This window comes from Ictalurus furcatus, chromosome 29 (genome assembly GCF_023375685.1).
Source record: "Ictalurus furcatus strain D&B chromosome 29, Billie_1.0, whole genome shotgun sequence".
NCBI lineage: Eukaryota > Metazoa > Chordata > Actinopteri > Siluriformes > Ictaluridae > Ictalurus > Ictalurus furcatus.
In genome coordinates this window covers 15,423,383-15,440,265 of record NC_071283.1, presented here as the reverse complement: position 1 = coordinate 15,440,265, position 16,883 = coordinate 15,423,383, and the positions used below count along the sequence as shown (strand labels likewise).

Sequence of the window (16,883 nt, the reverse complement as noted above, 5' to 3'; positions counted from 1 at the left end):
ATAAGAAGTACTCTTTTATTTATAAATGTGTAAAAGATACAGAAACAGCTCTCTTCTGTTCATCAAATACACAGGCACTCGACATATCCATGTATTAATAATAGCTTATTATTAACACAACCGTAGGTGTATAAGAAATCCCAACGATCAGAATTTATTACCTGAGGACGTCAGGAACACGTCCATTACCCACTCTTTAATTTTAGGTGTTTTCTGTAATTAATCAAGCTCGTTAAACTCCGTTTCATCCAGCCCAGGCGTACATTCCTCTCCTAACTCTAATTCAGTTCAGCATAAGTCAATATTTTCCCCATTCACACTCGGTCATACTGGAGACTTGGATATTTTCATCAGTAGATATTTAAGTGGCGTCTGACATTTAAAACACATCAGGATGGTGAAATTTCTTCAGATGCTTTTTCACCTAAACTGGCGCGAGCGTTACATCCAGACACGTCAAAGTGAATGATCACGTGATTCAAATCATGTGAAATTTACACAGCTGGTGTTTAGACACTTCACGTGTTTTACATTTTTTTGTAGTATGTGCTTTTGTTTAAATGTGTCATTTTGTTCAGCACATTCTTCATTTATGGCAAGTGTAAATGTTTATATATTCTATATTTATACGGAGGATATACAGAGTTAAAACGGCAGGTTTTCGTGTTGCGAAAAATGAAACCAAGATGAAGCACGTCAGAACTGCTTCCACCCTCGATGTGAAATTACAACGTGTTAAAATGAACTGAAAAACAATCAGAAATATTTTAGCGGAAAATACAAAAACTTACAATAACCTGGTTGCATAAGTATACACACCCCTAAACTAATACTCAGTTGAAGCAGCTTTTGATTTTGTTATTACACCACTCAGTCTTCTTGGGTAAGAGTCTGTCAGCGTCGCACATCTTCACTTGGTGATATTTTCCCACTCTTTCATGCAAAAACATTCTAGATCCATCAGATTGTAATTCAAAAACTTTGACCTTCTTGTGGTGAAGCCGTTCCTTAGTTGATTTGGGCGCGTGCTTTGGGATCGTTGTTGTGCTGAAAGGTGAAATTCCTTTTCATCTTCACCTTACTAGCAGACACCTGAAGGTTTTTCACTAAAATCAAATAGTATTTGTAGCTATTCATGATTCTCTTCACCTTGATCAAAGCCTTAGTTCTGGCTGAAGAAAAGCAGTCCTAAAGCATAATGCTGCCACCATCACGCTTCACCATGGGGATGGTGTACTTCTGGTCGTGTTTTTTTTTCTTCTTTTTTTTTTTTTTGTGTGCCAAACATACCTTCACACAAAGGCGATACCTTTTTGGAATTGCTCTGATTAGACCATGACACATTTTGCCACATGGCTTGGGATGATTTATTTGGGTTTGGATGTTTTTTGTGAGAAAGGGCTTCCATCTAGCTGCCCTACCCCATTGCCCAGACGTGTAGAATTAGAGAGATTGTTGTTAAATGCAACGAGTAATCAGTACTTATCAGATATTCCTGCAGATCCTTTTAATGTTGCTCTAGGTCTCTTGGCAGCCTCCCTGGTACTTTTTTGTCTTGTTCTTTTCTAAATTGTGGAGGGACATCCTGTTCTTGGTGATGTCACTGTGGTGCTCCATTTTCTCCACTTGTTGATGCTAACCACTAAGCCTCTGTGCCCCACTTATAGAATATATATTATAATATAATTCATTATATAATATACATTTTCAGATCTTGTATGAATATATATATATATTTTTAATGCACCTTCACATGTGAAGGGTTTTGGATTTTCCCATAAGAGGAGCTTGATTGGATATTTCGATAGTAGCTGTACTGTACTGTAACATGTATTCATTGTAACCCTTTTTTTTTTCAATTACAGCGGCATTTATCTTCAGCACCAAGTGTCCTTTAAAATCCCATTAGCCTTGCCAACGCTAACTTTTTCCCCCAGGACAACCAACAAGAACCAGGACTTTGTGTTACATAATTTCCCCCCTTCCCCTCAAAACCTCCCTGAAAATAACCCTACAATCCTTCATTAACCTTTTGGCAATTTTCTTTGCATCAGCAGCCATGACATGACACTGCATACGAACTCTGTCTAATCTAACTCCTCTAATCACTTCCCATCTTTTCCTTCTCTTCATGTCCCCTTTCATAATAACACAATAGCGTCCGAAGCTAAAAGCCGCATCTGCTAACGAGCATCCCACCTTCGCCGTTAATCAAGAGAGCTCCGGGCTTGTGGATAGACACCGACGGCAATTAGTTTAAAAGGCGTTACTTGACATTTAACTCCTCCCCGCCTTTATGAGCTGCTGAATAGCTGACATTTGTATGCGGCTGAAGCGTTGCCGGGATGTAATTTGGCAGTGAGAGGAGTCTGAGTCTGTCCCTGCTGGCTGCTCTACAGGTGATGGAGATAGGGTGCGGGGTCAGAGAGACCAGACCGACAGCCTGGCACCCGGTAATTGGCCCAGATCTGAGGAAAAATGAAAACAAAAAACAAAACATTTCTGCTCTCATACAGCGTCTGGTTAAAGGTTTTGGAGAAACCAGCAACATGGAAACACAATGTGCAGGAATTCCACTTGGATTTCAGTTCAATAAAATGGTAAGGAAAGGTAAGACAACTAACTCGACCGTTAATTGGTTCAAGCCCCAGACAGGATTCAAGGATATGAGGATAGGTGGTTCAAGTCCAGCCCTTTGCTGAGTTTCTGGGCCCACAGCCTTACATCAGACAATCAGCGGTTCATTTATTTCACAGAACTGTTGAAATCTGGATTCTGATTGGACAGAAGGCCATTCATTCATTCATTCACTGTAATCTAGGTGAGAATTTGCACTGAACACTTACCTAGTTAATAGACACACTCACAAGAAAATAATTAAAAAAAAACTTCTCGAAGGTTCTTTAAGCACTCGTTAGATTATTAAGGGACTTCTTGGAAAAACTTAGGGAACTCTTTCAGAAACTTTGGGGTCCCACCACATAAAACCTTAATGGTTCTAAATAACTGTCTGACCTTCAAGAAATCAATAACAATTCTATCTTGCACCATGAAGTGTTCTAGTGTAATTTGTCCCTGTTAGGGAACTCTTAATGTTTCCCTATCAGACAGAAAGCTAACAAATCTTACCTACTCAAGGAACCCTTGAGGAACCCATTTTTCCAAGGTTGCATAGAGGAAAACACTTAAAGGTTCTCCAGATGGAAAAGCAAAGACACCTAAATGGTTCTAAAGAGTCTCATTCGAAAAATCTAGACAAAATTGTTCCATCTAGCACTGTTTTAGTGTTCTACAGTTTGTCGGTCTGAGGGAACCTTTAAAGGTTTCCTATCAAAGAAAAAGCTAAGAAGTCGTAACTATTCAAAGAACCCCCAATGAACCTTCCAAAACATTTTGTTGTAGGGCTGTACATAGAAACTTCAACCTTAAAGGTTCTCCAGAGGGACAACCAAGGAAAGCTTAGTAGTTCTAAAATTTTGAAGATTGTAAACTAGGAGAAAAATGGAAAGAAAGAAATCTAAATAAAAATATTCAATCAAGCGCCATTTAGTATTCTACAACTTTTCCCTCTGAAGGTTCTTCAATGGTTCTTTGGTTCCTATCAGAGAGAAAGCTAAGAAATTTAATTTATCCTTTTTTTCTAATGGTTCATAGAAGACTTTGCTGTAGAGTTGTACCTGTACATGGAAGATTGTCCTGATCACAATGAGTCCAAACCCAACACTGTGTTGATTAGGACACATGTTAATGGTAAAGCCATGCAGTGTACTAATCACACATTCAGATCCTTCATACTGGTTCTTTTGAGAACTTTAAGTATCAAATATTAAATTTTCCCTCCATCTGTCTTCTGAGAAAGATCTAGTGCTGGATAATGGCCTCCATTTTCCACAGAGTGCAGATGGATGTTAGAGGTCACCTGACACTGGTTCCTCCAAGTGTTCTTTACCCATTTTCTGTGGAGATGGTTGGAAACACCTCTCTGACCTTCTCAAATTGGTTAAGATCAGGTTTTCACCTCCATCCTCTCCAGATATATCTCGGGAACGTTTTAAGGTGTGTTTCAGGTCATGAAAACCAAAACGCAAGTTTAAAAGAAAACGAAAAGCTAAGAGGTCGGAAAACGTTTCTGAGATGTGTATAATAGTGCCCAAGGATGTGTCAGAAATATAATAATAAAAGTAATACAGAGACAACACACACACACACACACACACACACACACACACACACACACACATGCAGTTTCAAGCTGAGCTGAAAAGGTAAGAAACACATTTCTCCTTTTTAAAGTTAGCATGTTTAATAAATCTGTATCTATAGATGTATCTAGAACCAGAATCTAGAAGAAAAAAAAAAAACCTGTTCTCCAGTTTAATGCAAAGTTTGTAATTAGGTTTAGCTTTAATTAACAACAAATAACTGTGTGGTGTAACACTGCCATAACCATGTCACAGAAATATAGTTTTACAATTACTGCTGATTGTCATGACAGCTGCAGCCAATAACATGCTCATATTTGCTACTTGTGCACTAATTAGCATATCATTAGCATGTTTCATGACTGACTGGCTGACAGGTGTGTGTTATGTTCTTGTATTTACACAAGGATTGGGAATTTCAAATTTTAATCACGGTTCTAAATCAGTGCTCCTGATACTACAGTGGGGGTCGACACGCTGACTGCAGGTTCGTTTGACCTCGCGTGTCTCCCGTGATCTCTGGCTCACATCACCAACACAAATCCAATTCCTCGACGTGTGCTCGTCACACAGCACACAGGACTCGGCATAATCGTTGCCTAGGCTTATCGTTCAGGACACTAGCGATGCTAAGCTGAGCGAGTTAGTAACGAGGCTCTGAATGCGAGCGCTGTTTAACAACGAGTTAAACCAGGAGTGATGATGTGAACAAAAGCAGCTTCCTGTTTACACTGCGTTGCTTAAAAGTGAGCTGAACTGCAATAATTAATATGCATCAGTTTTTCTGCTTTCTGGTACCAAATGAAAATAACAATATAAAACACTAAAACAGATGATGCTACCTTAGAAGCAACCGTTTTTTGCAAACTGTATGGTGTACAGAGTTGTGGAATCGATCCACGGCTTGGATGGAACTCTACATGAATGCAAACCTGCACTTTTAAGCCCCGCCCCCACAAAAAAAAAAACAAGCCCAGTCATGTGTTACACTAAAAGTTTTGGTATGCTTGAGTGTTGAACAGAACAAATTAAAGTATTACATCATAAAGTCTAAGAGCAAATCATGTTCCAATATGCAAATGAAGATTTAGAGATCATCAGCAGAAACTAGGCAAAACCAGAGGCATAACAGGAAGTGAAACCTAAACGACGTACAGGTTCCTGATGTTCTTCTGCTCTTCGTTCTCATTCTTGCTTCAGACCTGGATGGAGAGCGCATTATCTGTCAAGTGTTCCATGGGGATGGAATCGATAAACTCAGAGCTCTGTCTGTGTCCACTCACACACTCACACACACTCTTGCTGCTCACACACTTTTTTGTGAAGATGCAGAGGACTGGTGCAGTCCTGCAGGAATCGATGTTCTGCGATTGATCTCTCTGATGAGTCTCTCACTGCATCTCCAAGTCTATCTGTTAGCTGTGGGTGATCACAAAGCTTGACAAGATGGCTGCTCAGCAACACACACACACACACACACACACACACACACACAGAGTGTTTATGATCGTCACTGGAGTCCTTGACAACCACGCCGACCCATAATGAGGTTCCTCAGAGCTCCTTAATCAATGCGCATCTCTCCATCTTTCATTTCGGGGCAAAATATAAACGATGTGCACGGAACCCGAGCGTAATTCAAAGATCTATCAATAACCCGATGACACGAGTGGTTTTGTTCATCTGAGTCCTGTGGCATTTAAAACAAGCTACAGAAAAAAGAGCGTTCTCACACATGTCCTTTAGAGAGCAGAATGAGTTTTTTAAAGGTTAGCTGCTGCTTTTCCTGCACGTTGCTCTTCATCACACTTAAGGCTGGCATCCCACCCGGTTTCCTGACATTTATGTAAGCAAAAATCTCCTCGGTGTGATTTATACAGACCGAGAGAAAAACAGTTGGGAAGAGTTTGAGGGAACAGAAAATGTGGAGAGTTAGGAGGTTGGGAAAAGTTTTGTGAAAAAAATGTTAATAATAATAATAGTAATAGCTGCGAACAGCAATGATGGGGCCAAGCACAAGAGAGGCAAAGAAAGGAGCTAAGCAAGCATCAGAGCATGACTGACAGTTCAGGTTTGGTCTATCAACATGAAATCCAAACTTATTTCTGACACGGACTGAAGATGTTCTGAGTCAATTTTGGTGAAAATCTGAGGAAAAGCAATAAATATGCTTTTTTCATGTCTCGTGCTCACTAGTTAGCACTGTTCCAGAACTGTGCAAACTGTGAAAAAAACAATACTAGGTTTGGTCTGAATATGCTAAAGCATTATGGAGATATAGCCTTACATCCATTTCGTCATGCTCGATATTCTGGTTCAGGTCACAGCATGTATCCTGAGAATTTCCATGAGGTTCAGTTTCCTGCAGACTACTCAGCACTGGCATCTGCAGAACATTCAGGCATCTGCATGGTCTTTGTTGGACATGGCGGCTTTGTGGTAAAAGCTTCCCCATTGAATGGGAGTTTGTTGGTTCAAACCCAATTACAGAGATTTTTTGAGGAAACCAAGATGTTGCGTGACTTTCCTGTTTCACGGCCGTGCAGTTTCCTTTAGCGTAGGGTTACATATATGGAGGTGAAAAGGTCTATAAAAGCCTTGGCTTGTACAAGCTCCTGTAGCTCATGTGGATGACCATCGCCGCTGACTTGAGAGGTTGTTGGTTCAAACACCAGCCAGGACCTCAGGATAAGAGTGTGGATGGTCCAGGGCAGCACTGGAGAATAAATGGGTTATGAAGAGAGGGGTTCGACATAGTTTTGCATAATTAAAAAAAAAAAAAAAATCTGTAAAACTTATGTCGAACCACCTTCTTCATTGTTCCCAACATCTTTCTGCTCCTGCTCTGTGGGGAGATGCCCTACTACTTACCCACCACCATGTCACATCATCCTGCCATTACCACATCACCCAGGCTGCCACTGGATCCCAAACCATCTACCCTCATTTCCTTGAATCCTGGCTGGGGTTTGAACCAGCAATTCTCCGGTCTCATTGGAGAGCTCTGGCCCACTGCAGGTGTTGCTTGTTGCCCTTTTGTCTTACATGGTGAGAGTGAAATAGAACCTACAATGAACCATTTAGTGGAAGAGGAGATGGTTGTTTCCTTTCAGCTCCCAGCAGTTTCATCATTTCCTCACAGTTCCTCTTAGTAACAGGAAGCCACTTCAAGGAGCTCCTCTGTTCAGGGTGAATAGAGGAACCCATTATGAACCGTTCCCAGAAAGTGCACAGGTACACAGCATTAACACGCTCAGTCAATGTGTGGGTGTGTGTTGCTCAGTGGCGCTCTTACAATTACTCTTCCTGGCTGAACTTCTACCATTAAGTTTGAATCTTTGCTTTTAACTCAGAATTAACAGGCGCTTGAATCCCCAACCTCCTGATCAGTAACCCAGAGCCTTAACTGTCAAGCCACCACTTCCCTGTCACCAGACCAGAAGGTTTGATTCTTTCAGGCTTTTACCACAAAGCCACCAAGTCACAACCTCACAAATAAAAGAAATACATATGCTCAGTAGGACGATGTTAATGAAGTGAGAGTCAAACTCTATGTTGCAGAAGCAAAATAAAGAAGTTTACTTTGAAAATTAGTGTGGAAAAAATTTACCCATATATTTGTTTATAGCTAGAAGCTATGTTGTAGAGCACACCAAATATTTCAGTTATGCACGACTCTGATATTAAACTTCAGTCCATTTCTCTTGGGTGATTTCAGTCTTCTGGCCTGGAAAGACTCCCACAGAGGCCTTGTGTGAACTCCGATGGAAAACGCTACATGAGAAAGAGAGACCGAGATCAGAAAAATAATAACCTGATAAATAATAAAGTGTGAACTTGACCCAAAGCAGTCTTAAGAGTCACTTCCTAAAAGAGTTTAATAATCACATAAGACATAAAGGTAACACATAAAGGTAAGTAATTTATGTGAAAAACAACAACAATACATCATGTGTGTGCATATGGAAGAAGGTAGCCTGGTCTGATGAATCATGTAAATTATCATAATCTTGTAGAAAAAAAAAAAAAAAAAAAAAAAAAAATACATGTAAATTAGTGCTTGCAAATGTTTAAAATAATGTCCTGATATCAGAGAAGTTCATTTCCCAGACTGAAAACAGAAAACTCCACAATGCTCCACGCGCGTCAAAGCGTTGCCTCGTGGTCTCACTGCAGTTTCTTCTCGCGCATGCGCATTCACGCGCCCGACTTCCGGAAGTAGTAATGTGGCTGGTTGTGTGCAAATAGAAACTACTGCACAGGCTATTGTTTTATTCGGTGCAAATCTGAAGCCGCAATGGGATCTGCCGAACTACGGACGGAATTATAAAATCTCCTGAAAAGTCTGAATATTGACTTTGTTTCTGTGGAACATCCGGAGGTAATACATCTTAAACTTTAAGGGGTTAAACCCCTCTGCATGCTGCCACACACGTTTAATTAATCCCGTATTAATGTAAGTCTGTGCGATAAATATAGTGAACAGTGTCGGTTGCAAATGAGCTTAATTTTCTTAAATCTATTTTAAGAAACTCTTAGTTGTTGTAGTAGTCACGCTTCTCTACGTACTGTATCTGTTACAATGCTGTAGTTCCGCTGCTGACCGCCAGAGGGACAAATAACAAAAACCTGAAGGACATCCCTGCTGAAAACAAACAAACAAATCAATAAACAACAGAAACAATCATAGACCTTATAATGGGAATTGTTTTGGTTTTAATGGAAACTTTAATGTTTCCTGTGGGTCTCTACTGGTAATTTGTTGCCTTCTATTGGTGGCATGTTATGTCTAGTGGATACCGTGAAGGACGGATAATGTTAATGGTAATGGTTTTAATGCTTAGCTCATGATTTGTAATGGTATCTTGGGGGTTTTCCAGCAGAGATATGACTGTATTTGACTATCCAAAATATTCTAAGGGAAAAATAGATTTTCATAAGTTCATATTAACTATAAATGTCTTTACTGTGAATCCATTTGTACACTTCTAAATAAAATGTGCAGTAATTTTTAGGGGCGTGAACCTCCACACACTACGATATGATTTCAGTTCTCAAGGAAACCATTCAAAACTTTGTTTCCATATGATATGGATTTGTTTATTAGCAAGCTCAAACTTTGATGCAACCATGTCTCTCTCTAATTTAGGGGTTTCACAGCAACGTGGGGGTGAATACTTATGCAGTCACAATTTTTATTTGCAAATAATTTCGCAAATTAGATTTTATGGGTCATTTTGTGTGGCTTCATGGCATATAATACCAATTAAGTCCATTTCTATTCCATGTTGGAGCGATACCAAATGTGGAAAAAGTTCAAGGGGGTGAATAATTGTGCTATATGCTTAACAGCCACTTTATTAGGAACACCTGTACGCCTGATCGTTCATGCGATTATCCAGTCAGCCAGTCGTGTAGCAGCAGCAGCACAATGTATAAAACAATGCAGATACAGGTCAGTAGGTGGACACGTGGTCTTCTGCTGTTGAAGTCCGTCTGTCTCAGGTGCATTCTGAGATGCTTTTCTTCTCACCATGATTGTAGAGTGGTTATTTGAGGTACCTTAGACTTCCTGTCAACTCAACTCGAACAAGTCTAACCATTCTCCGCTCTTCTTCATCACGTTTTCTGCCTGCAGACCAGCACCACTCTGGATCAACACCAGAGACTGCTGTGTGTGAAAACACTAGGAGTTCAGCAGTTTCTGAAAGACTCAAACGTCCTTGTCTGGAACCAACAACCAAGCATTGCGCCGATGCTACACGATTGGCTGATGGATTGGATCACCGCATTAATGTGCTGGTGTTCCTAATAAAGCGGCTGGTGAGTGTTTTTCTTTCTTTCTTTCTTTTTTTTTTTTTTATTTTTTGTGGTTGTCATTTTAAAAGACAAAGGCGCTACGACACCTGGCTGTTGGTGTGGGACGTGGTGGCATTGTGGTAAAAGCCTTGCCTCTGACTTCAGAGGTTGCCGGTTTGAGTCTGGCTTGTCCTCAGGATTGATGACTTGGGTGGTGGAGAATGGAGAAAAGTGTGAGTGCGAAAAGTGCGAGAGAAAAGTGCGAGTGGGTGGTGGAGAATGGAGAAAAGTGTGAGTGGTTGGTGGTGAATGGAGAAAAGTGCGAGTGGGTGGTGGAGAATGGAGAAAAGTGTGAGTGGTTGGTGGTGAATGGAGAAAAGTGAAATGGAGAAAAGTGAGAGTGGGTGGTGGTGGAGAAAAGTGAGGGTGGGTGGTGGAGACAAGGGAGAGTAGAGGAGAGGGAGACTGGGTGGAAGACCTCAAAAACTGTGTGGGTGTAAGAGGAACTGTTAATTGGAAAATAGAGTGCCCAGATATTGCCCCCTTGGTTAGGTTACACTCCTCTCTGGAACTCTCTCCAATCACACCCTCTGGAACCATGTGCCTCACTGCTCTTGTCCACACTCCTCAGGTCATGCCCTCTGGAACCATCTCTGCTCTTCACTTGTCACACCCTCCAGAACCATCTCTGCTCTGGTCACACCCTCCTCACCTTCCACAGGTCACGCCCTCCGGAACCATCTCTGCTCTGGTCATGCCCTCCTCACCTTCCACAGGTCACGCCCTCCGGAACCATCTCTGCTCTGGTCACGCCCTCCTCACCTTCCACAGGTCACGCCCTCCGGAACCATCTCTGCTCTGGTCACGCCCTCCTCACCTTCCACAGGTCACACCCTCCAGAACCATCTCTCCTCTGGTCACGCCCTCCTCACCTTCCACAGGTCATGCCCTCCGGGACCATCTCTGCTCACAGTGGTTGTTCCTGAACCTTCAGCACTCATATATGGAGACCTGGCTGGGGTTTGAACCAGCAACCTCTCAATCCAGAGGCCTTGCTCAACCACTTGAGCCACAGGATCTCATACTCATACACTCTTTTGTAGAACTTTTCACTTTTGTATGCTTAATTTTGAGTTAAACGCTAAAACAAAAGTAACGATTCGAACCAGGGATGTGCTGCATCAGCAGTCATGACACTAACCACTAAACCATTACTTACGGCTACCATTTGTTTATTGGACTTCTATATACTTAATTTTGAGTTAAAATCTAAAGCAAAAGCAAAGATTCAAACCAGGGATGTCCTGCATCAAAGGCCATGACATTAACCACTACACCATTGCTTTTTGCCACTAGTTGTTTATTGGACATTTGTATGCTTAATTTTGAGTTAAAAGCTAAAGCAAAAGCTAACGCAAAAGCAAAGACTTGAACCAGGGATGTCCTGCATCAAAGGCCATGACACTAACAACTACACTATCACAGGGTATTGGTGGTGTTTGCTTATTGGACTTTTGTCCATGCACTGAAATGTTAATGGACGAGGAGATGATTGTTTTCTTTCAGCTCCTAATGGTAGAAGTTCAGCCAGGAAGAGTAATTGTAAGGGCACCACTGAGCAACACACACCCACACATTGACTGAGCGTGTTAATGCTCTGTACCTGTGCACTTTCTGGGAACAGTTCATAATGGGTTCCACTATTCACCCAGAACAGAGGTGCTCCTTGAAGTGGCTTCCTGTTACTAAGAGGAACTGTGAGGAAATGATGAAACTGCTGGGAGCTGAAAGGAAACAACGATCTCCTCTTTCGCTAATTGTTTCTTTGTAGGTTCTATTTCACTCGCACAATGCAAGACCATGTAAGGGCAACAAGCAACACCTACAGTGGGCCAGAGGTTGCACCATGGTCTCCAATGCGGCAGCGAGTGGAGAAAAGTGAGAGTGGTGATTGGAGAAAAGTGAGAGTGGTGATTGTAGAGTAGAGTAAAGGGAGCAGGAGGTGAGATGTGTTTGAAGATGCCAAGGAAAGTGTTGGTGAGAGAAGAAATGCTAGCAGAATTTTCCTACATATGCAAATCTAAGACACTTTTTTCAAGCTCCATGACACCTGAGTTTCATGCCAGGATATTGCCCCACAGCTGAGGTTACGCTCCTCAGGTCATGCCTTTCAGATCCTTTAGCACCACTCAGCTCACACCCCCCCCAGAACCATCAGCATCACTCAGGTCACTGCCTCTACAACCTTCAGCATTGCTCAGGTCACACCCTTCAGAACCATCAACTCTGCTTACACTGGTTGTTCCTGAACCTTCAACACTCATATCCTGGAGACCTGGCTGGGGTTTGAACCAGCAACCTCTCAACACAGAGGCCATCCTAAACCACTTGAGCCACAGGACCGCTTGCTCATAAGCTGGTTTGTAGAACTTTTGTAGAACTTTTCACTTTCGTATACTTAATTTTGAGTTAAAAGCCAAAGCGAAAACAAAGATTTGAACCAGGGATGTGCTGCATCAGACACCATAACATTAACTACTATACCATCACTGGATAGTATTAGTGTTTGTTTATTGGATTTAATTCTGAGTTAAAAGCAAAAGGACAGAATCAAACCAGGAATGTTCTGTATCAGCAGCCATGACACTAACTACTACACTATCACTGAGCATTGATGGTATTTGCTTATTGGACTTTTGTCCATAGAATGAAATGTTTAATGGAAGAGGAGATGGTTGTTTTCTTTCAGCTCCTAATGGTAGAAGTTCAGCCAGGAAGAGTAATTGTAAGGGGACCACTGAGCAACACACACCCACACATTGACTGAGCATGTTAATGCTGTATACCTGTGCACTTTCTGGGAACGGTTCATAATGGGTTCCTCTATTCACCCAGAACAGAGGAGCTCCTTGAAGTGGCTTCCTGTTACTAAGAAGAACTGGAAGGAAATTATGAAACCGCTGGGAGCTGAAAGGAAACAACCGTCTCCTATTCCACTAAACGTTTCCACTCGCACCATGTAAGACAAAAGGGCAACAGGCAACACCTGCAGTGGGCCAGAGGTTAGCACCATGGTCTCCAATGCAGCAGATGACAGGGATTGCTTCTGTGCTTTTGCTTTAATTAAGGAGTATGTGTACAAAAGTGGAAAGTTCTATAACACAGGCAGCTAGAATGAGATCCTGTGGCTCAATTGGGCGAACATCACCTCTGGGTTGAGAAGTTGCTGGTTTGAACTCCAACCAGATCTCCAGAATATGAGTGTGGAACAAGGGTCACCAACCCTGTTCCTGGAGATCTACCTTTCTGAAGACTTTAGCTCCAGCCTTAATCATGCCCACCTGACCATCTAATCATTTCCCTAAGAAGTTCTTGATCAGCTAAACCAGGTGTGTTAGATTTTGGTTGGAGATGAAACCTGCAGTAAGGTAGATCTCAAGGAAGAGGGTTGGTGACCACTGGTGTAGAAGGTTCAGGAATCAGTGACACAAGCAGTGTGGAAGGTGCAGGATGGTTCCCCTGTAAGGGATATACAGCTTTTTTACAGGCATGCTGTAAAAAAAAAAAAAAGATCAGTCAGACTTTCTTGGTATCTTCAAGCACCTATTCTTAGTCAGCCTTTTAAGAAACCATACCAGATTTGAACCAACAACCTCCAAGCTCAGAGGCAAGGCTTTTACCACAAAGCCACCAAGTTCCAGACAAACACACTGGTGTTTTATGGGCCTTTGACTTTTAAAATGACAACCAAAGAAAAAAAAAAAAAAAAGAAAGACACACCTACCAGCCACTTTATTAGGAACACTTACATAGCTGCCCCTTTGCAGTGATCCAATCAGCCAGTCATGTGGCAGCAGCTTGATGCATAAAATTATACAGATACAGGTCTGTTAATGTTCACATGAAACGAAGTTAATAATAATGAGTCTTTATTGGTCACCTATACATTACAGCACAGTGAAATTCTTTTCTTCACATACCCCAGCATGTTAGGAAGTTGGGGTCAGAGCACAGGGTCAGCCATAATACAGCACCCCTGGAGCAGAGAGGATTAAGGGTCTTGCTCAATGGCCCAACAGTGGCTAAACCAAGGCTTGGACCCCCAACCTTCTGATCAGTAACCCAGAGCCTTATCCGTCAAGCCACCACTGCCCTGTAGGACTGCGGGATGGTTCTTGGTACCAGACAAGAAGGTTTGATCCTTTCAGGCTTTTACCACAAAGCGACCATGTCACAACCTCACAAATAAAAGATAAATACATGTGCTCAGTAGGACGATGTTAATGAAGTGAGAGTCAAACTGTATGCTTGAAGAAGCAAAATAAAGAAGTTTACTGTGAAAATTAGTGTGGAAAAACTGTACCCATATATTTGTTTATAGCTAGAAACTATGTTGTGGAGCACACCAAATATTTCTTAATGAAAAAAAATAAAATGAAGAAAAAATAATTCCTGATTTAAAAAAAAAAATCCCACTGTGTGTTTTGTTCCCACCAGGTTTTCACTGTGGAGGAAATGATGCCTCACGTACAGCACCTGAACGGAGCCGTCACCAAAAACCTCTTCCTAAAGGACAAGAAGAAGAAAAGCCTGTGGCTCGTCTCGGTGCGTCATGACCGGCAGGTGAACCTGAACGACCTGGCTAAGAAGCTGGGCGTGGGCAGCGGGAACCTGCGCTTTGCGGACGAGGCGGCCATGTTGGAGAAGTTCAGGGTGGGTCAGGGCTGCTCCACGGCTCTCGCGCTCTTCTGCGACAAGGACCAGAGCGTGAGGTTCGTCCTGGACAGTGATTTAGCCGACGGGGGCCACGAGAGAGTTTACTTCCACCCCATGACCAACGCTGCGACTTTAGGACTGAAACCGGACGATCTGATGAGGTTCCTGAAGGAGACGGGACACGAGCCCATCCTGCACAGCTTTGATTAGATCTGTTGTAGGTCAATGACAGGAAATGTGTCATCAGTGAGACATCAATAAAAAACACAAACATGTCACCTTTATTTCTTGATCAAAAATTCAATCATTACACTGGCTTCATCCTGAAACACTGATTTAATTTTTTTTTTTTGGAAAAAGGTCTTTATTTTCTTTATCCAGTGAGTGGAATAAACAAAAAGTGATGCTGTGGTGCAGAAATGTGAGAAAGTTGATGTCTCTGTGCTGAACACCAATGATAAGACTGGATAAAAATACAGAGATACTTTCACTGAGCAGAAGGATGAGATTAACCTTGTATTTTAATAATAAACGCAAATAGCTTCTTGGACACGGAAACCAACTATGGCCGCGATTTGACGTAACTTTAAGCTGCATCTTTATGTTTTCCGACATTTTCAGGACGGAGGCGTTTAAATAAATAAAAAAACAAATAAATAAAAAAATGAATTTGTCTCTTGCTTCAGTAACATCCTTCATTTTATTTTTTCCTTCAGCCTCATGTACAGGTGCATCTAAAAAAAAAAAGAATATCGTGGAAAAGTTCATTTTTTTCCATAATTTAATTTTAAAAAGTGGAACTTTCATGTATTCTAGCTTCATTACACATAAAGTGAAATATTTTGAGCGTTTTTTTGTCTTAATCTCGATGATTACGTCTTACAGCTCACGGAAATCAAAAATCCAGTATCTCAAAATATTACAATATTTTTAAATAGCACTTTTTAAAATTATGGCAAATTAAAATAATTACAAAGAATAACTTAAAATGGCCCTTCATGACCTACATGAAAGATTTTCAGTAGATTTAAACAAATCAACTTGAAAAAAAGTGAATAAACGAGTAAACAAAAAATATTTAAAAGCAAATTTGAATTGATTCGCGCTATCTTTGAAATTCGCTAATGAACCGTAACATGCTTCATGACCTCGAGGTGTTCTGCTTTCATGTAAAGCAGAAAATTATTGACCGACTAATTCTCCTAAAGATCAAGGGCTGATTTCAGCGGCCGTGTTTTCAAAAAGTCTTTGATCTGATTAGGAGCTTTACGTTTGGTAGCCTTGATCTTCTAAAAAAGCCACGTCGAGGCATTGTACTGCCATTTTGTTCGCAGGACCATTAACGTTATACAAGCAAACATGTCTTTAACCCTTTATTACACACACACACACACACACACACACACACACACACACACACACACACACGGCCATTCTTTCTCTCGGAAACATTTCTTCTCTACTGTTTGTCTTTGTGCTACTGAGACGTGAGCGATGGTGGAGATATCCGTGACCTCGCTACTGTTCAGCTTCGTCTTTCATTGAGATTAAATGTCTCGTCTGTGTAGCGAGGTAACGAGTGTTAACGAGGGACGTGCATGTATAAACTATAATATTTCGAAACTTTTTTAAAATCAATGCGCTGATCCGATCCGTTGTTTATGTAGACACTGATTCTGATTGGTCAGAAGTTGATTGAATGCAAATTCCAGGTTTATGTATAATACGCTCGTTCTAATACGTGATAGTTTCTATAGTAACAGTTCGTTCACAGGGACTTGTGTTTCAAATCGGTGATACGGTGAAGTTTTCTCAGTGTCGTGAACATTCATGGAAGGAGTCTCCAGTGTCAGAGCTTTGTAACAGTCAGAGGTAAAGCTGTAACAGCAACAAGGTGCGTATTATTTATTTTTATTTTTGTCTTATTAACTGTAAGAGAGAGGAGAAAGAGAGGCTGGTGAGGGAACGACTGTAACGTGGCTATAATGCAAGCGAGAACAGGAACTTCCCCTACATTAAATGTAACTGAAAATATGATGAAAATATGAAAATATGCTGTGGTGTAAGAGGAATAATAAAACACTTGGGGAAGTGCAGCTATAGGAAAATAATCAGCTTCAGGGTGGGAGCAGTGAGAGACAGTGATTATTTTACTACAACAGCATG

At 41.3% G+C, this 16,883-nt stretch overlaps 1 protein-coding gene across 5 annotated transcripts; it reads left to right on the top strand.

Moving 5' to 3' along the window:
• The first annotated feature begins 8,437 nt into the window (after positions 1–8,437).
• LOC128604405 (prolyl-tRNA synthetase associated domain-containing protein 1-like) lies at positions 8,438–15,386 on the top strand. Of its 5 annotated transcripts, XM_053619519.1 has the most exons (4): positions 8,438–8,583; positions 9,841–10,025; positions 13,987–14,194; positions 14,499–15,386. In XM_053619519.1, exon 4 carries the CDS (start codon positions 14,517–14,519, stop codon positions 14,925–14,927), a length of 411 nt encoding a protein of 136 aa, XP_053475494.1. In that variant the 5' UTR covers positions 8,438–8,583; positions 9,841–10,025; positions 13,987–14,194; positions 14,499–14,516; the 3' UTR covers positions 14,928–15,386. The 5 variants fall into 5 exon arrangements, with proteins under 5 accessions (XP_053475494.1, XP_053475496.1, XP_053475495.1 ...); XM_053619521.1 differs by lacking the exon at positions 13,987–14,194; XM_053619522.1 differs by lacking the exons at positions 8,438–8,583; positions 9,841–10,025 and adding an exon at positions 12,653–13,886.
• The last annotated feature ends 1,497 nt before the right edge of the window (positions 15,387–16,883 follow it).

What these genes read in the sequence shown, in the direction of transcription:
- LOC128604405 (XM_053619520.1), top strand. Translation starts at nt 14,517, where the DNA reads ATGATGCCTCACGTACAGCACCTGAACGGAGCCGTCACCAAAAACCTC.